At 38.7% G+C, this 21,243-nt stretch overlaps 1 protein-coding gene across 6 annotated transcripts in view; it reads right to left on the bottom strand.

Annotated features, from left to right (window-relative positions):
- LOC306867625 (gamma-adducin-like) overlaps positions 1-21,243 on the bottom strand; it is a 90,942-nt gene that overhangs the window by 13,099 nt on the left and 56,600 nt on the right. For 4 of the 6 annotated variants that reach the window (XM_079413395.1, XM_079413398.1, XM_079413399.1 and 1 more), the window contains exons 2-7: positions 16,640-16,862; positions 8,591-8,729; positions 6,397-6,548; positions 5,841-5,921; positions 1,033-1,182; positions 757-900 (exon numbers count right to left, since the gene is read on the bottom strand). In XM_079413395.1, the coding sequence (XP_079269521.1) occupies positions 757-900; positions 1,033-1,182; positions 5,841-5,921; positions 6,397-6,548; positions 8,591-8,729; positions 16,640-16,834 (861 nt within the window). In that variant the 5' untranslated portion in view covers positions 16,835-16,862. Of the gene's footprint in view, positions 1-756; positions 901-1,032; positions 1,183-5,840; positions 5,922-6,396; positions 6,549-8,590; positions 8,730-16,639; positions 16,863-20,471; positions 20,762-21,243 lie in introns of those variants that run through there. The other 2 variants (XM_079413394.1, XM_079413397.1) reach the window with 2 other exon arrangements.

Genomic DNA, 21,243 nt, shown 5'->3' with positions numbered 1-21,243 from the left:
TGATTGGTCGGGTTGAATGACGTATATTTTGTGACGGAATTTGCCGAACACCCGAAACGAAAGGAAAAGGTGTGTTTGACTAATTTAAGTCGAATACACCTAATGCCTTCTGCTGGACTAAGCGTGTTAATTTTTGCGTGTATATGATTTTATTTTTACCACCTGCGAAGTCACAAAGACCTCATAAAAGTCAGTTTACCTCCTCGTTTGCCCTCTGCTCATTTTGTTTTGGATACACCGCTTGATCCCTTTATGAAATCATGTTGCATCTTGTAATTACTTCCTGTTTTTGGTTCGTTTAGTATTTGGTCCATGTTGCGTTCAAATTTAATTCGAACCGAACCAGAGTTCGTTTGGAAGTGGACTGAGACCCATCTTTTTAGCGGTCTAGGTCCACACCAGGGTTCAAATAAACAGCACTAACAGAGCAATCGCGCCACCGTTTGTTTTAATTTAACCAAACATGACAAGTGTGAACACACCCTTTAGTTTAGCGCATACGTTTTTTTTGCGCATTTTTAGAATTTATGCTCATCTTGGTATTTCCATCCAAGGTTTTTTTATGCGATATCCCAAAATGCGCATAAAAATAGGTGGATGAATTAATTAATGATGGCTTTATATAGCGATTTGTGTATTGCCGTACACCCAAAGCGCTTTACAATCATGTGGGGGGGTCTCTCCTCAACCACCACCAGTGTGCAGCATCCACCTGGATGGATACATAGCTAATGACAAGCACAGGAGGTAGTTTACCTTCGTTGATGGTCCGAGGGCTTTCTGCAGCTCTATGCGCTCCTCTTGCTCGTCCAGACTGCCTTGGTAGTTGTAATAGGCAATGTCACCCAGGATCAGAGCCTCCTGAGAGATGGGCAGAAGGCCGCACTTCATAGACGACACCTGACAAGACAGAAGAGATCAATGCAAGTCATGGTGATTTACAGTTATAATGTAAATTTCAGCTATATATTACTTTGGAACTGTTGATAGAGCATGTGGAGCAGAAGCAGGTGTGACTGGATGGATACTTACAGCAGCAGTGGCCGGTGTTCGTATGTGAATGACGCAGCGCACGTCGGGTCTCACGGAGTAGATGGCAGCGTGAGGGCTGAAGCCAGCCGGGTCGATCTGCAGGTTGGTGGAGCCCTGATCGATCACGTCACCGAGAATATTCACCTTCACCTGGAGAAACAAAGAAACACAAATCAAGTTTTTCACTGAAGATGATTGTAAAAATTTAGGCTACTGAACTCTCCTAAAACCCAAAAAACTGAGAGGCTACACAAGCTTTATTAAAGAAATTCATATTAGCACAGATACAGCATCTGATCGCTTTTTATTCCCACATCCTACACTCACTCATTTCCTATTAATGTTGACACTGTGCATCTAATCAAGAGGGAACCGTCATCTGAGATTCACTGACAACCGGTGGATGATTCAGTTAATGTTTTAAATAAGCTTCCAGTTCCTGGTATCGTCAACAGATGATTACGAATGGGGAAATACTCCAGGAAGTTTACAGCCCGATTAAGCTGATTTACACTAACGTTCAAAGGTTTTGTCAGTAAGATTTTTGTATTTAAGAAATTGATCAAAAGCGACAGCAGAGACTGTAGAGAATTTCAATTTCAAATAAATGCTGATCTTTTAAACTTTTTATTTATCAAAGAACCTTAAAAAAAAAAAAAAAACTTTCCACAAAATTAAATAAATGTAGACTTGAGCATAAGAGAGCTTAAAAAAAAATCTTACAGACTCCAAACTTTTAGTATTAACTAGTATTAGCATGAATTATTCATCAATCATCAGTTGTGTGCGAGTGAATGGTGCCTGTGCATGTCTGATTCTTCTAGAGCTCTGATCGAATATTAGATTGCATCACATGCTTGCCCTGTAACAGGCCACCCAACATGCCTTTCACATGCTCGTCGATGCCACACCCCATATCACTACCAGCTTAAAATAAGCACACTGTCCCGCTGCTGTTAATGAGCTCAGAATGACATCCAACCTCATACAGATCATATTTATACACAGCTACTGATATCATGTGACTGTTCTGACACAAAAACACACTCCCCACCTTTCTCATGCAATTCTTACTGCATTGGTTACTAGCACATCACCACAGGAAGTTGGTCCACTTCTTTATGGACACCACCACACTAATGCTAATGGACAGAAACAAGACCTGGCTGTTCTCTCACGAGATCTTGCATCTCACTTGGAGAGAGAGTTGTAGCTTAAAGTTTGTTTTAATTTATGATGTAATAAACGGTAAGAGTATGGTAAATCCCAGAGGAAAACTATCTTAATAAAACAGTCCAGCAAAAATAGTAATCTTTATAAATAAAGCACATTCCTAGATTTTTAAGGAGTGAAATAAACACATTTAACAGGGCATGTAAAAAGCATAAAAAGGAAAAAACAAAACTACAAATTACATTTCCTGTTACATGAACATGTGGAAGGGTTTACAGCAGTTGCTCCGCAGACATGAAATCTCATGCCACATTATGTAAGAGTTACAGTGATGCTTGCTTTAGCACAACTCTACTAATCAACATTGCTCATACCTGCGGTTAGGGATTTGAACACTTCTTTAGGTGCGGCAACAGTTACTGTTCTTTGGCAGGTTTCCATGGGTAAAATCCAGTCGTTTCAATAGATATCTATGGGGTTGGGAACTTCCCCATGCATTTTTCGCAACAGGTTCGGAATGGATTCACCATGTTGACCAACAGGAAGCTGCTTGGTTTGAAAGTGACTTCTGTGTGAAATATGCTTCATACATAGCATATACTTTTAGCTTGCAAAACTTTGCTAATGTGTCCATCCCTTTATTTTTAAGTGGTCTTAAACTTTGCTGCGTAACCCATCCTGCACAATGTGGGCTATTGACATTAATGATACCCCAAATTTTTTGTACATTGAAGGAAAGGTCAAAGTGATTTCAAGAGACCAGAGGTTGTGTCCCAAATTACATACTATACAATGATAGCATAGGTGCATCCCAATTTGCGTATTAATGCAGTATTCCCTGCCGTTAAGTGCAAGTAGCTACAGCGCAAAATAAACATGAATGAACATCAGAAGGTATCTTGTTTCAACCGCGAAAAGATACACACAGTTTTTAAAGTTCAATCCACTGAATCTACTCTCCAGTCTGGTTTGGCGGACAAATATGGCAGATTCAGCATTATGATTGGTCAGATCTCCTGTCAATCAAACTCCCTGCAAAGGGTAAATTACACAGTGGAGGGGGAGGGGCTATAAGACTCCGATTATTGATGACAAAATAAACAATAAAAAACTGCTACTTAAAATTTGTAGTCTGTGATTGAATACGGATTATATTCTGAAAACTGTAGTTAGTAACGTAATCTAGGTTACTCGTTTTAGGTAATGACTACTTTTAGATTACTTTTTTTTTTAATTTACCATTAAAAATACCATATTGATATTATAAAAGCAAAGAGGAAAAAAATGTTTTTTTTTTATATAAACATCAAAAAATGCATTACACATTACACTAAACCAGGGTTTCCCGAACTGAGTTTAAACTGTAGCAAGTTGATAAAAATCAAACTTATTAAAATATTAACTCACAAAAACATGGGAATGTTCACTGCACGAACAAACATTAACAAACATGGAAATAACAATGACACGCCTCAAAGTCTTCCAGGTTTTAAATGTTTTTATCCAGAACAATGTAATCATGGTTGAGTACGTCACATAAGTGAAGTGAAGTGACATTCAGTGTACATAGTGTATAAATGCAGTGCAAAGCAAGTAATATGGGACACAGCTTATGCAGTATATACTCAACTGTCCAGGAATTATGAATTATATAAGGTTATTTTGCCATCCAACACCATTCTGACGGTGATCATTCAGTTCAATAAGTGCATCATTCAGTTATTTGAAATGCACTTTTCTTTTCGGAATTATAACTAATATCTAATCATCACACTATTTATACCACAAAATGACTTTGAAGTGTGCATAAGTAATCAAATTAGGAATCACCTATAGAATCTTGTCTCTTTTGACTACCCACAACACCCCTGCATCAAGGCAGTGAGTTTTGCACAGACATTTCTCTTCAAGAAGTGCTAAAATCTAGTGCTAATGTAATGGTGTTCTCTGTTAAGCGGGTTTAGTGAACTAATGAGTGTAGAAGAGAAGAGTGTGAACGTGAGTAATCGTGTAGAGGGTTAATAAAAGTCTGACCCAGATTGCTGGCCTTGTTCCAGCGGGCACTGTCCCCAAGGCCACGCCCACAGAAGAGGAGAACGGGAGCTCTTAATGACTGTGTCAGCAACACTGCAATCTCGTTCTATCGCTCTCATACACACAGAGACAAAAAATCCTGTGTGTTCTGACTATGCAAAAGAATTTGGTCTTTATCTAACTCTAAAACACACTGTCCGTGCAAACAAAAAGAAACTGGACAAACCTGTACTGGCTTTGATCCATGCATAAAAGGTCAACATACACCTATTATAAATGACCAAAAAAATCTGATCTGCCCTAATCCTGAAATGGCACAATGACTGAGTGTATTTTTCATGACCGTGAAAAATGGGTTTGTGGCAGTAGTCGTAACTCAAGCCCAAACACAATTCAGCATAGCACTGCATTAAAAACAGCATTAGCCAGCACTAGAGTGCAAGTCAGATGCGGATGTTTACTGAGTCATAAATGCTGCAGGCAGGAGGACAAATGTGCTTCACAAATCTGTTCCAGTGTTAAATCACCTGATTGGCAGGAATTTGTCAAAACAGCATCCACCACGAGCAGCGTGTCAAAACTCATTAATATGCCAGCGGGAGAGAAAAACGCTCAAAAGCGAAACCTCAAGAACTGGTTCGGTTCTATTCGTCACCAACTAACTTGTGCTTTGCAGATACGAGCCAGAAGTAAACTTTTAGCAAGGGCGTAAATGCAGTCACAAATGCTTGTATAAACTTGATATGTGCACTTTTGTTATATGGTGGTGGTAAAAAAACCAAAAACCTTGGTACTTACCATGTTACCTTCAAAAGTGTGTTGTTATTAGGGTGGTTAGCTATAAACATTAAAAGCTTTGACTTTAACAGAATCTGATTTGACTCCAGATCCAGTGAGAACAAGTGTAGACAAACACCTTGAGTGTTTTTGCACAAATTAATTGGTCCACAAGGTGGAAACAATATCTAGGGCTTTTTCACACGTGAAAAAAAAAACCAGTGTTCGCACATGCTATCAAATGGTGTATTGGCTAAGCGCTCACATCAAAACTTAAGTATACTTTGGGCTGGGGTTTTCCAGGACCGGGATTAAGAACCACCGCAATACGATTCGAAAATAATAAGCATGAACAACTACAGGCACTAAAAGCCTCAGATGGACATGAACACACAGGCTAGTACAAATCCAAATTCCCTCTGTGCACAGCACATATCAGACTGCAAAAATCCCAAACGTACAGGAAAACACATTATTAAGCTCTAGGCAATATTATTGTCTCATTAATAATTTAAACAGACTGCTAGAACACACACACAAAAAAAATGCCAAAGCAGCTCAAAATATAACCTGAAGCTATCACAACGGAAGCATTAAGTAATTATTTATCATTCAATCAACATAATATGTAACTGATAAATGAATTCCGACGGTAAGAACCGCACAAACCTGAATCTAATCTATTTTAGGTCTTACTGGAATGTGAGTTCAACTAATGCCACCACTCAAAGTGACCCCGGCAGCCCTGTGGTGTGATGCTCGAGCCGTTCCCAGAACCGCTATCAGGCTCTGCTGTGATAGTGCAAGACAGACAGTGTGTTTACCAGATTGGACGCAGAGGCCTCAGCGAAGGACAGTCCTCTGGGGATGATGAGGATATGATCCTGTTCCTTACTGACACGAACCTATAAGTAAAAAAACAAAACAAATAAGCAGCTGTTTTTCCTCTCCTGATAAAGTTAGCGCAGGGTTTCTTCATCTATTCCAACAGGCATCCAGATACTCAAAATTGGATATTTCCTTATTTATCACACCTGTTAAGATCATCATCATGAGTGCAGATGCTATAACTACAGCATTATGAAGACAAAAAGCATCTTTGTCCATTAACAGCCACTGAAAAGTAGACGTGTGTAATTTAATAACAATTTAATTTGATGATGAATGGGAAAGCAGATATCCTTCTCCATGTATTAAACTGGGTGTGTCTGATTAGTGGAACTATAATGTTTATCGCCTACAGGAATGGATTGCGAAACGCTGGATTACACAATGTACATCATTCACTTTCACTTCCTTGTTCTAAAATATTGACACCAAAAACCAAGTATAATATTTAATCTGCGGCAGCAATATTAATGATATAAAGCTGTGCCTTACTGTAACGTAACAGCTTGTGAAGTGGGCCCAACTGAATAGGTCCACTAGTCTGTAGAGGCTGGCCAGTTTACTGCGGATCTGTTTTTCTCCCTTCACCATAGTACTGGACTCCATGCTGAACATGTCATTTATTGGGGTCACCATGCCTAAACCTGAGAAAACAGAGTTACAAAAAACAATTCAAGAACAGGTTATAACCATTTTATGAGATGGACTTCACTTGGAAGATTTATTAGTCCACTTGAGCGCACAACTTGAAATTGACATTCCTATACTGCTGTCATGGGAAAATGGACACCATATGGGTGTAAATCGATACCTTGATACTAATCAAACTCAGACTAAAAGCAAGTGCTGTGTCCTGATTAACTGATAACACCTAGAGAGCGTCCATGAAACACTGATATGCCTGAATCTAATAAAGATGTTTTAGACTGATGTAGTTTATACAGCTAAAAACACTGCTGTAATCAATTTACTGTAGCTTATTTAGAACCTTCAGGGATTCTGGTCAAAGAACAGTAAGGAAATCCAATAATAGTTATAAAAAAAATGAAAAACCTCAATTCAGCCATACAATAGATTCAGCTACAATAAACACAGCCAGCAGTTCACATCTAGAATACTCAGTCATTTTAGAACGGCAGTTTGTATATTACAGAAATCTAGTTATAAAAAACATTCTAGAACTCACTCTAGAGCTCCAGTTGCTTAAGCATTCCATTGAGTTTAACTTGGCTACATGTTCCAGAACTCACTTAAGACCTCCAGTTATCACAAGGAATCATTCTCCAGGAATCACTCTCAAACACCAGTATACTTTCCATTCCAGAACTCTTTATTGAGCTCCACTTGACTAAACATTCCAGTATTCATTGTTAAACTCCAGTTCACCAAACATTTTAGAACTTAACCTTGAACATTCTAGAAACATTCATCCAGAACTTCATATGATTAAATGTTCCAAAAGTCTCAGAAATCATTCTAAGCGCTATAGCTAACTAAATCTAGAACTCAACCTTGAACTTCAGTTGACTAAATTATCCAGCACTTTTTCTAGATTTTTCTAGATCTCCACTGGTTAAACGCTCCAGAATTCAACTATGAACTCCAGATGGCTAAACATTCCAGAACTCATTTAAGACCTAGAGTTATTACAAGCTTCAGGAACTCATCTTGAACTCCTGTTGATTAAACATTACAAAATTCTTTCCTGCGCTACACTGGGTAAACATTCAAGAAACATCCATCCTTGAACTCCAGATGGCTAAACATTTCAAAACTCTTTCTAGATCTCCACCGGCTAAACATTCAAGAAACATTCATCCTTGAATTCCAGATGACTAAACATTCCAAAAGTGCTTCCAGAACTCCACTTTACTAAACATTGCCGAACTCATTCTAGAGCTTCAGTTGACTAAACACTTCATAACCCATCTTTGAGCTCCAGTTAACTAAACATTTCAGAACTCATCCTTGAACTTTAGATCGCCAAGTGTTCCAGAGCTCTTTCCAGAACTATGCTCCGGAACTCATTTCAGAACTCATTATAGAACTCCAGCTGGATAAATCTAGAGCTCAGTATACAGCGGATGACTGAGAACTTCTGCTTTGAAAATCTCCACTGAACAGACCTAATTTGTGCAAATGTGGGTAGCCATTATTCAAAAACCACAACTTGACATTTTAAATGGCCTGTTTTTGCAACTTTGTTTACATAAATGATGTGGGCAAAGAGAGGATGGCATTGACATTTTTATAATTTTTATATCTAAAACTCTCAAAGTCTTATTTCTAAATCTCATACCTTTTTCCATTATATGTCCTAGATTATGTTCTAGATCTGTGCATAGTCTACAGACACCTATGAGATTTATGCCTCTGAATGTACAGAAAGCACTGAAAGGGGTTCACTGAAGTTCTGCTGATTAGTTCCGCATAGCAGAGCGCAGAGAGAAAACAGATACATGCGTGGAGGGGCTGGATGGGGTGGTAAGGGAGGAAGAAGTAAGATGAAAGAATGCGAAGGCTTTCCTGAGTCGGCTAGTCATATTTCCTACCTCAATATCTGTTTATGGGAATATCTGATATTTAGCGACCTGTGTAACTTTGAACAGTCTGGGACATCGGAGGACTGGAGGAATGTGGCAATCTGTTCCTGTGTAGATGAGCCACACTATGGTGTGATACTCACTGAGGGGGGAGGTGGAGAAGCCGGCTACGGAGCTGGCCATGAATAAGTCTGCGATCTGCTGCAGAGCGAGCAGTCCAGTGGGGTTGTTCCCCTTGTTCATCTGTTCCTGGATCAGTCCCTCTAGCTCATCCCTAAACGCCTGAAAGAGAAAGAAAACACGAGATTAGAGATGACTCACACCCAGTAACAAGAGATGTTTTTTCCACTTGTCTCTTGATGACTAGTTAAGTCTATTAACCCATAGGCCTACTCCACTTACTCTGAATAGCTGAAGGAGACTCTCTACAGAAAAACAAGGTAGTGAAGGATGAAAGTACCATCTTAAATTCTTCGGGTACGTCCAAAATCCATTTTTAGTCTACTGGAACATTTTATTTTTAATGTGTAGGGAAGAAAACCATTCGGAACTGGTTTAATAAGCAGTACTAAGCTCTTCTGTATGAAGCTCTGTCATTCTACACACCAGCTTGGAGTCTCAGGCACAGGGTGATCAAAGAGCTCAGACGACAGAATGAATCACAGGATAAACAGACACTGACAGAGCGCTCAAACTGACACGACGCCTCAGTTACAATGACTGCTCTTTCTTATTGTACAGACACTTACAGACTTGTCTTATTAACAGATGTGAACTGAGGCATGTACAACTTCACTCGGCACTGTATTTGAGATTGGTGAGATACAAACATGCAAACAGTATGCAAAGATATATATGCATATCAGAAAAAGGAAGGTAAACTAGTCTCAGCAGGCACACTCTGTTCACTGATGGTCTGATGCATTTTGCACACAAAATGTCAAGCAGTAGTACAAATCTGCACTGATTGGTTTTATGCAAACTGCAAGTACTGGGATAAATCATGGCTTTTTGAAGTTGTGTTTATATGGTACCGGATTGCAATAAACATCAACGAATCACTAGATTTGCCAGGTTATTGGCAAACAACATGATCATTTCACAGGTCTAATTCTTGGCCAGAATTTCAAGCAAGTCTGGCTATCCAAGACTACAGGAAAACAACAATCCGAAATGTAGCTTCCTCTTCAAATTCTATGTCCATTCTGGGATGCATTTTGACTGATATGTGTGTCCCATAAAGCACTTTAACTTGCCACCAAAAGGTCATCCTAGTGCACACCACAGGTCTAGAGAGATTGAGCTAAAGAAAATCTGATTTCCATAGTCACAGTCGCCAAGCAGCCGCAGGGAAGTGGGCATGGTGTTTGCGTATCCATGTGCGGGCCGTCCCTGCCAAACTCTGGGACTTTGTGAGTGTGTGTGGGTCAGTGAAGTTCGCTGGGGCTCGATTTCCTAATCTAGGGCGAAACAAACTAAACAGGAAGCAAATTAAATTGTCCCTTAAGTTTGTTTGGATTTGAATGATAGCCTCATTCAAACATACACTTTAAAAAAAGAGAAAGAAAGAAGCCATAAATTCATGACGTTGATTCATGACACATAATAGCCCAAAACGTTACGGTAAGGGGTTGTGAATCTTAACTGTAAAAGTGAAGCACATTACCAGCTGTTCGGTGACATTTTTCCCAAATTTCACTGCAGCTTTAAAGGGTTAGTTCACCCAAAAACGAAAATCCTGTCATTAATTACACACCTTAATGTCGCTCCAAAGACGTTTGTTTGGTAAAACCTTCATTCAACTTAAAAACTCTAAGATATTTTTTATGAAATCCGAGAGCTTTCTAACCCTCCATAGACAAAAACACAACTGACACGTTCAAGCAAAACAACTGAAAAGTTCAAGGCCCAGAAAGCTGGTAAGGACATAAATAGTTAAAATAGTCCATGTGACATCAGTGGTTCAGTGGAAGAAATTGTTGAATGTAGTCATTTTTTTTTTCTTTGCGCACAAAAAGTATTCTCATAGCTTTATAAAATTACGGTTGAACCACTGATGTCACATAGACTATTTTAACTATTTATGTCCTTACCACCTTTCTGGGCCTTGAACGTTTCAGTTGTTTTGCTGTCTATGGAGGGTCAGAAAACTCTTGGATTCCATCAAAAATATCTTAATTTGTGTTCTGAAGATGAGCGAAGGTCTTACGGGTTTGGAACGACATGAGGGTGAGTAATGACAGAATTTTCATTTTTGGGTGAACTATCCCTTTAAGTTTGGGTAATGGTAAAACTGATGCTTGTCGAACTAAAGGAACTAAAATAATTGAACTGAATATGTGAATATTTTTATATTTTAGCAAAGTGCTTTAGAGGTGAACTGCATCATGAAGGAAGATTAACCGTGGGAATCATCAAACATGCCACAAAAAACAAATCTGCAGCCAACATGCTCTTGTAGGGATACGCCATCACAAAAACATGGGCTAACATGCCCACACTTGTCACTAGATCAAAGCGGTGTCAATCTAACCCCACAACAACACAAAACATAGTAACTACATTAATATCAAACCATAAAACCGTATCTGTCATGGGGGAAGATGGGTGCTATCTGAGCTTTGTGACATTGTAATGTGGGCCAGAGTCTGTATTGATCAGATTTGGTGAATTTGCTTTAGTAACCCATCCGCCTCACACGGGCCACACTTCAAACGAAGCAGCCCGAGCCAAAACCGGCCAAGTCTAGCTTAAGGTCCCATATTGTCAAAACTGAAATTTCCTGGCTTTTTTCATTATAACAGATCTAGGGGCTATGTAACTACCATATAAGTTTCAAAACAATCAGTCCACCCTAAAGTGCACACAGCCTGCATAAAGTTGCTGTGTTTTTTCACGAGCTGCTGTGACTTCCGTAAAAACGTGACTTCCGATCTACTCAGTCACCGCCTTCAGTCACCATCCCGAGCACCGCCTTCCGTCCTTTTGCCAAACCCCCAGACAGCATGGCGTCCATGAGCAACAACAACACGGAAACATGTCAAAAAGCTTCACTTTAACAGAAGAAACCAGATCGGCCGACCTGTAATGTTACACTCTCACTCAAAGGATGGATGATCTGACAGGCTTATTACTATGAGGTGGATCACATCTAACATGTATAGTAAAGACAATCTCACCGTGTCTATCTTTTTTTTTTATCTAGTCATGATGAAGATGTAAATACATTTCAATTTCAGCAGGCAACTATTTTTACTGCTACAATATTACTCCAGCCACAATTAATCACAACAATGTATACAATTACAAATGAATATATATAGATCGTCAAGTCTGTTGTTTTACACACATGCACACAGACATTATTTCATACACGACAGTAGTGAGATGCAAGAAATCTTCAGACGCACCCATAACAACAAAATACAATACTTTATTGAACCTTTTCTGATAAGAAGTGTGCGCTGCAAACACGAGCATTTTTGACGATCGTTTCGGTCCAGTCCGCTCGTTTTATCGCGTTTAACCACAGCTGTCGTCGGTTTTTGTCTGGCAGTGGCAGCAGGTATGCGATCAAATTTCTAATTTGAGGCTGTGTTACGTCGATTCTGGCACCCAACATCACAACAAGATGATATTAACTCCTTATGTAGCCGAATCTGCTTTGGTTTGAATGGGCCATCTCCAGGGCAATTTTCCCTTTGTTTTGCTTACAGCTTAGCGCGGTGACGTAATTGTGACGTCGGTCCTACATGACCCTAGTTACCTGTGGTTGGCCTAGCGGTGCATCACTCAGAAAACAACAGGCCAATCAGAAGATAGGCTCATGAATATTAATTAGACAGGCCAAATCGACCTGTTTTTATCAGAGCTCATGAGAAAGGAGCTGTAAAAATATATTGAGATGGTTTTTGGTACTTATACCACGAATATATATTCTTAAGGACATCCAAACCTAAAATAAAACTCCAGAAAGGTGTACAATATGGGACCTTTAAGTACAAAGGTGAGATGGGGATACCCTGGGACTCTAGTTCCCTGTGTGAGTATTAAATTGTGCTTGAATGAGAAGTGGACGCTCAGGACAGGGTATGAACTATCTCGCCTGCCTCTCAGCACAAATTCCTCTCAAACATTAGTGTCCCGACCGACCCAAACCACAGCGTTCTTGGAAAACAGCTATGACTGGGAATGGCATGCTTTAATGCTGAAGAGGGAAACAGAGGGGAGTGGGGGAACTAAAAATAACCCAAGGGAGGAAATTCGAGACAAATTCAATTGTGCCATTACAGTTTAATATCATTAACATGTTGTTTCACCTCCTAAGTAAATATCAGCGGACAGTGCAAACCGCTATTTTTCCGCTTGGTTCCTGAGCGGGGACGTTGAGATGTCTTCATTTGTTTTGGTTGTGACAGCACAGATGAGGCCTAAGCATCGCAAACTCCGCCCTGCTTATAATAGTCTGACCTTAAAACAGTCTACGGAGAGACTTGTAATTTAAGCAGCGCTCTTCTGCGTGTGTGCACATATGCAGAAACCCTGCAGAGAGGGAGGGAGATGAAAGAGAGGCTTGTTGAATCAGCTCGGATGGTGCAGACGTAAACACACAGGCCTGTGTGTCGATACACCTGCTGCCTGCCCTGCCTGGCTCGTCTCCACACAGAGTGAAGGATGAGTGAGAAGAGTATATAGCGTCTCAGAAACACGTGCTCGGACAGCTGCCGCTAAAAAAGCCCAGCGGCGCTGCCGTAATTAACCATACTGTCACACCACCTCTGTTTTAATCACAATCACAGGGACAGGGTTCTACGCTTACTTTTCTTTTTAGGAACGCTTGTGCTCCTAATTTAAAATATTTTGGAGCACGGTCAAAAATTTAGGAGCACCTTCAAATCAATAATCAAAAATTCTGATAAAAAAAATGAACCTTCCGATTACGAGGTGATATTTGACCCCTTAAAGTGATTTACAGGGAATTTTATTTTTACCTTTGTAATGGCATTTTTCTAACATTATTAAAAGTATGTTATCTTTTATGTCAAATTCAAAAAAATATATTTATAAGCTTTTTATCGTTTCTAATTAAAACAGCAGAATAAAAACAAGTAGAATAAGATACCAATCAAATGAAATCAGTATTTAAGAAATAAATTTGAACTACAGAGGTGGCACAGAAGAACACACAAGTGACTTGTAGGTGTATTTTCAGATGTTTAATGAGGCTCAGAGGTTGCATAAGTGCAATTAAATTCATAAATTCATGTTGAGGTTAATGTTTTAAATATAACATTTTGAATATAGAAATATTAAATGATTTAAATAACAGAAAAGATACTTTAAAAATTAAACTAAAACTGCCAGTAGGTGGCGGTATGTCACTGATTTTATCACTGAATCATTCATTTAATTGATTCGTTCCAACGGCTGATTCATTCAGGAATGAAGTACGTGACTGTCTTTATGAATGGGCAATTGAATCGTTGACTTACTAGATTCATTTAAAAACGCAGTTCATTCATAAATGAAACACCGCTGTATTTGAATGGAGATGCACAGCGGCTTAGCTGGGACTTTGTTTGAAACTATTTTCGTTGATGAAATAAGGCAATAGTGTTGTAGTCAGACATAAGTAACTTAATATTAACTTCTTGTTTAATGAACTGTTGTATTAAATCAATATCACATTTGCAAACTCCCTTAATAATCATTAAAAGCGGTCACTCATCTTAGTTCATCGCGATCTCACAAAACTCCCTTAAAATCAACGAAGCTCCTTACACTGCACAATGAATCTCTTATTTTACACTCCGTCTACACTTTTTTTTGTTATAATGAGAGAATATGTCTGTGATAAATTACTCAACTCTGCAAAAACACGTTAAGTACGTTGGAAACGTTTAAAGCTCCCTCAGCGCAAACACAAATATGCTGATCTGGTCAGTCGCACTGGTGCTCTAAATATTTTTTCATAGTCGAACGCTGTAGTTTTCAGTCGCAAATGCTACTGAAATGGTCGCACTGTAGAGCCCTGATGCATTACAATGACAGCATCTATTTCAATTTCACATACTGAAAATACAGTGCTCAAACCCTACAGAGCTTCTCTAGGTTTTTTTTTAAATTTTTTTATTTTTATTAAAGTAGTTCAGATTTCTCGATATTATTATTATTATTATATTATTTCTATTTGTATATATTTTTTTTATTTTAATTAAAATTATAGACCATTTTGCACACATTTTCAATTGGATGCTTTTTCTTTCAACACAAATATGCAATAACAACTGAATATTACACAGTTATTATAATTTTACAAGAAACCTCAAGAATCTCCACTCCAAAACAGCATTAAGTTCATAAACAAGGTAAAAGATCAAGAATTGGTTTATTGGTTTATTTTAAAATGTCATTTATGATGGAAAAGGTGAATTTTCAGCAACTGCTGGTGCTCAAAACTAAATATTATCATTATCAAATATTATCAATCTTTTATTATCAATGTTGAAATCAGTTGAAAACAACTTCATATTCTAAACCCTGATACTTTTTCAGGATTCTTTGGTGAACAAAGATCAAAAGAAGAATTTATTTTAAACCGTAATCTTTTGTGACATTATAGATGTCTTTACTGTCACTTTTAACTAATTAAATGTGCCCTTGCTGAATAAAAGTAGTTGTTTTCACAATGAGTGGGATTTATTTGCTGTGGTAACTGACAGCATGTGACAGATGCCATCCATACAGCTTAACTTGTATTGAACTCTGAACATTCCTTTAAAAACAGTATGTTTGCTGAAATGTCTGCAGGAGTGTAATCTGTGCAGTATGTTCACTATAATCTCTCCAGCAGTGTGTGTGTGTGTGTTAACTAATCTCGCTTGTGTGTGCGTTCGCTATAATCTCTCTCTACTGTAGGGTCAGAGGTGCTTTTGCTGGCTGGATTGTGTTTATATACAAGATGTGGAAGTCAGTGGTGTGCGTGTAATAGGGTGTGGTCTTCCAGATGGTTTTATGTTGCAGCTGTGGCTTTGTGCACACGATTGAGCTGTAACGCAAAACATCACACCAAACACACAATTAAACGACTGACAAACCTACTCATCTGACAAGAATTAACCATAAATCTTTCATTGTCAACAGAGAGGTAGTGTAAGGTGCAACCAGCTGGGTTCAAAACCAACTTTAGAGGTCCATGCCAAGTTTTAAAATGTAAACTTCATGGCAGTGTGGCATTTACTCAAAACCACATGGCTTGAGACAACCTATAAAATCTATAAGTAAACACTTTTACGTTGAAAGCACATTCTTGCTGATTAAATCAGTGGAAAAGTGGAAAAACATCCCTGTACAGTATAACAACTTTACAAAACATTAAAAACAAAGGTTCCAAAAGGGATGCCATAGAAGAACCATTTTTTTGTTAGTGTGATGGACATTTCACAAACTAAAGAAACTTTTTCCCGGCGTAAACAGCTTTTTGTGTGTTGAAAAGTTGCCATGGATGTTTAAGGTTCTTCATGGAACCATAGATTCCTATAAAGAACCTTTATTTTCAACAGTGAATAAAGGTTCTTTTATTGGCATTGATGGTTCTTTGAAGAACTTTTAACATCTACAGAACCTTTCCAGTGCACAAAAGGTTCTTTCAAGTGGAAAATGTTTTTTGTATATACTTTTTTAATGTTCTTCACACTAAAAAAAAAACAAGTTCTGAGAACTATTCACTGAAGGTTCCTTGGGAAACCAAAAATTATTCTTCCATGGTATGATATCCCTGCAAAAAAAACCTTTTGGAAACTTTACTTTTGATCCTCATTCTGTGTTCTGATCATTTTAACCCAAAAAAGTCCTGAAAACGCGAGTTAATGTTTTATTATTACCAAATATAGGTTTTAATTTTTTTTTTATCAACTTGTTTTCTTTCAATTAGAACAGGTTTTGTATTTCTTTTTGGAACTAACTGATCATAGGTCTCATTTTTTGCGTGAATATTTCCAAAATTATCCACAATAATGCTTTTTTCCTCAAAAATCGAGGTGCATAAGCCCCAACTATCAAGGCCTACGATCAATCAGTTCCAGAAAGAAATACAAGAAATAGCATAGCACGAGATTTACAAGAACATTTTAAAAGCCCAGTCATTTTCCGCTGGGAACACCGAAGTGTCATTTCAGTGTGTGTTTTCTTACTGGACTCTGTAGTATCTGTGTGACCCTTTTCTTCTGCTCCATCATGTTGAAGTCTTGCCGCAGGTCAGGTGACATGTTGCGTGCGCGCAGGTATTCAGGGTCGTTTTCGTCGATGCGGTCGAAGTAGCCCTCCCTTTTCCCCACGCTGGGGGGCGGAGGAGTGGTCACCACCCCCTTTCTCGAATCGCCACTCATCTCTACTGTATTTTCCTGCTGTCTTCACCTGGAGAGAAAGAGAGAAATTTAGCTGGAGTATATGCGCATGTTCATGAAAAATCTCCAAAAACTTATTTTTGCACATCCCCAGTACACACCTAACAATACATACTAAATCAAAAAACCTGAGAGAGGAAGTCTGTGCACTTCATTTGACAGGCAAAACAGTCTCAATCAGTAATGCCCTGAGGACAGACTCGTCATCCCACACAACACGCACATAAGCCCACCGATCAATACAATCAAAAAACAGGCAACCGCACGTTAGCTGAATTCACTTGCTGAGAGTATCACTATTCACAATGAACCATGTTCTTTGTTCACCCTCGACAAAAAGAAAAGAGTGCCTGTCCCGCCAACAGTGAAGGGTGGCGTCAGGTCAACCAACAGGAGGGCAGCACTATCCTATAACACTATCAGGTTTAGTTAAGCCTGATTTTTGTTCTCTCTCTGACACACACACTATTGTCCCAGACATGTGGATTTCTCTCTCTAGTGTGAGTAAAGCTGTAGAGCATTAAAAATTACAGGGCACTGAATTTCTCCAGATGGTTCACTACCATTGGTTCGTAAGATTTTAAAGGTGACATCATTAAAATCTGATTTTTCCGTATTTAAGTGCTATAATCGGGTCCCTGGTGCATTTACCAACCCAGAAAACGTGAAAAGGAACAACTCAGTAATTATTTTTGGTAAGCCTGTGAAAGCTGTGAAAAAACAAGACACTCAGATTTAGCTTTTTAAAGATTTGATTTAACCATTTTACTACTCAACGGGTGAAAAAAGTAAGTTTGATCAAAGTAATAGCACACCTCTCCTGAACAGACAGCATGATTTCAAGAACCATACATTCATGGGGCGAAGTTGTCATTCGAGGTTTCTTTAAATCCTTAATCCTAGATATCTTAATAGTGACGCTTTGCAAACTCCAGACATTCAGCTGGGACTGCGACAGGCATTTCCCAAGCTTCAGTAAAAGCTTTCACCTGTACCTCTCTAGGCTTTCACACTCGCTCTCTTCTGCGATTCACTCGGGAGGGGCGGGGGTCTTCTTTTCTCTGCTGTACGTTGCTAAGCTGCTCATTCAGGTCAAATGGCACTTGGAAAGATGGTTCAGATTAGAGACACACAACTCTGCCAGAAAACACACACACGTACCAACAAGCGGCAATACTACACCACACCGTTCACCACGTGCAAGAAAGCAAAAACCACATTAACCTGAATAAGAGTTGCATTCTTGGAGGAAAAGCCAAGTAAGCACAAACATAAATACAAATGCTAAAATGGATCAAATAAATCTAAAGGGGGGAGATTAAGGGAACGCCGCTTAAGTTTATTATGCTGTCAAGACAACAAACCCGCACGCGTACACACAAAGCTCACATGTTTCAACTCATGATGCAATATTCAAACCTAGCGAGCACTAGAGACAACTGTTGTGCTGACAGATGATGACAACTCTGACACACCCACCCAGAAACAGAAACATAACACACAGGCTGCCAAGCCTGAAAGACAGAACTATGAACAACTCTAAACAATGACAACAACAACAGGTGGGTGGATATTACCAGACAATAACCACAGTATTTGTCCCTTTAAGATCCAAAAAAGAGGTTTAGTCAGCTTTATGTTGTATGTCTGCCTTTCTTCTACAAAACATAAAATTAAATGGTTATGATGCTATTTCCCATAAAATGAAAGTGAAAGAGGAAAAAGAGACACCTTTAAAGTAGTCCATATTAAATTGTGTGTAGCTGTAGTCAATACAACTCTGAAATTACAATACTATTCAAATTTTTGGGGTCAGGAAACTTAATAGTAACAATAATAAAAATAATAGTAAGGATGCATTAAATTGATCAAAAGTGACAGTAAAGACATTTATAATGTATTTCTATTTCAAATATATACTGTAAACAGAAGAATCCTGAGAAAATGAAAAAAAAAAAACAGTTTCCATAAAAATGTTGGCTAAGCAGCACAATTATTTTCAACATTGATGATAATAGGAAATTTCTTGAGCAGCAAACCAGCATATTATTAGGATTTCTGAAGGATCATGTGACAATGAAGAATGAAGTAATGATTACGAAAATTCAGTTTTGCATCACAAGAATAAATTGCATTTTAAAATATATTCAAACAGAAAACAGTTATCTTGATTTGCAATAATATTACAGTTTTTACTGTATTTTTTTAGGAAATAAAAGCAGCCCTAGTGAGCATATAAAATTTCGTTCAAAAACATTTTTTTTTTTTTTATCTTACCGACCACAAACGTTTGAGCAGTAATGCAGTCATATGGACCACTTTTATGCTACATCTGACAATATAATTTTAAAACTTCCCACATCTGTTAAAAAATAAACTGCATCATGGAATTAAAATCTGCCAAATATGAATCTGGATATGACTCTACTGGGACAGGCGGCAGATGTCCCATACGTGAAATTATATAACATGAACTGTCAATCTCAGCTAATCGACTGCTTTATGTAAAGCAGTGTGTTGATCTGGGACGTGTTGCTGTTGTTTCAAACTGTCAGGGTGGGAGTATGAGGGAACAAAAAAAAAAAAAAGTGTGGGAAATGTGAGGAAAGAAACTGGGAAACAATCTTCTCTACAACAGCTGTTCGGTCTCTGAATACAGGCAATAATGAAGTGCTGTGCAGGATTTCTCTTGCATAGACAGGCTTGCAATAACAGAAAGGACACTAGTCATACAATAGCCACACAAGACAATAAAATACACTACAGGGACACCAGCAGTACGAGTCACAAGATTCACAGTGTGTCCTACAGTCAATGGCTCATTGTGTAGCTGCTTTCTCACACAATTTAGATGCTGAGTGACAGGGATCCAATTTCAGATAGCAAAAATCACCTTCAAATGAGCCATTACATCCACTACTTACCAATCACAGCCTCTCCGGCTCACCTTTGCACTTTTAACATACTAACCGACAAAGAATTCAGATTAAAAACAAACAGATTTAACAAATGCCACGACTTTCATCAAGTACGTTTGTAGCAATAGCCAACAATACACTGTATTGTCATTTTTATTTAAATGGTCATAATTGTATTTTATATGTAAGTTAAACAAATTGACCCTTATGACTGGTTTTGTGATCCAGGGTCACATATTTTTATAAGTGAGTCCTAAAGTACTGTAGAGCATCCTCCCACACCCCCTCATCTTTAGTATGCACTACTATTTCTCTGCTTATCTTTAGTATGCACTACTATTTCTCTTATCTTTTGCAGCTCTATAAAGATTTTGGGGACTCAGATTTCAGTCGCGGCACAAGGGTCTCACACTCAGAATAGAAAAGAACTAAGTTACAATGAAAGCGAAAAAGCAGTAACGTTACGTTTTAAACTCACAGGAGATGCGACAAAAAGCGGTTAGGATTAACGTACAAAAAAGTGTCTGTTGAAGAATAAGACCCTCTTTTGAAGCTGCTCACCGCTGTTGAAATTGCATCCGACGGTATTGTGTGATCTGCTTAACCACAAAACTTGTCTCTAAACGACAGTTCGTCGTTAAAACATAACCCAGAAAACAAAACGGGGTGTTTATCCAGAATTATTAAGCCGTTAAACTCACCTGTTTGCTCCTCACAGAGTGAAAGTCCAGTGAGCGCCCGAGCGCATCTCTCTCATTCCCGCCTCAAGAATCCCAGATTACCTCAAAGGATTAAACACGACAAAAACAACCCCCAACTCCACAAATAGACCCCAATTCCACTCAGTAAAGCGCAAAACGCAGTTCTCACTCAGCGACACTCCTCTTCCCTCGTAAAAGGGGGATTTTCGGTTGTGGGGTGTGTGTGTTTGTGAGGATGTGCTTCAGTTGTGAGAGAAACTGAAGCGGTCACGTGACCCAACTAATCCACCCCTTCTCTGAGCGCACAAATGCGACTGACCAATCGGAACGCAGGATGTCCACTATGCCCCGCCCACTCGTGTCCTAGCTAGAAGAATTAAAGGTCAGTGTTTACGATACGCAGTGTGTGTGAGAGATATATAAACGACTGCATGACATCCACGAGCAGTCAGCGCATAGATTAGAAGAACACAGTTGTGATTCAAAACAACCTTGTAAAAAAATTGTGCCACTTCAAAATACTGGCAAGTTGTGTTCCAATGCGTTCAATCAATGTTTTGGGTTCAATACAATTGACAGCATCTGCAACAGGCAACAATATAGACTTGTTCGTTTGTAAAAGCAAGCAAAATTAGCATTCAATGAAATCTACATTTGCATGGAGGGCTTAACTGCTGAAACCCCCCCAAAACACAATAGAAAATGCAATTGATTTCATGGGAATAATGGGAATTGTATTGGTTTTAATGGAAATTATAATGGTGTCTACTGG

This window comes from Barbus barbus, assembly GCF_936440315.1.
Source record: "Barbus barbus genome assembly, chromosome: 49".
NCBI classification, from domain to species: Eukaryota; Metazoa; Chordata; class Actinopteri; order Cypriniformes; family Cyprinidae; genus Barbus; species Barbus barbus.
Note: the sequence above shows the minus strand (reverse complement) of the source record. Positions and strands in the feature narration are given on the sequence as shown.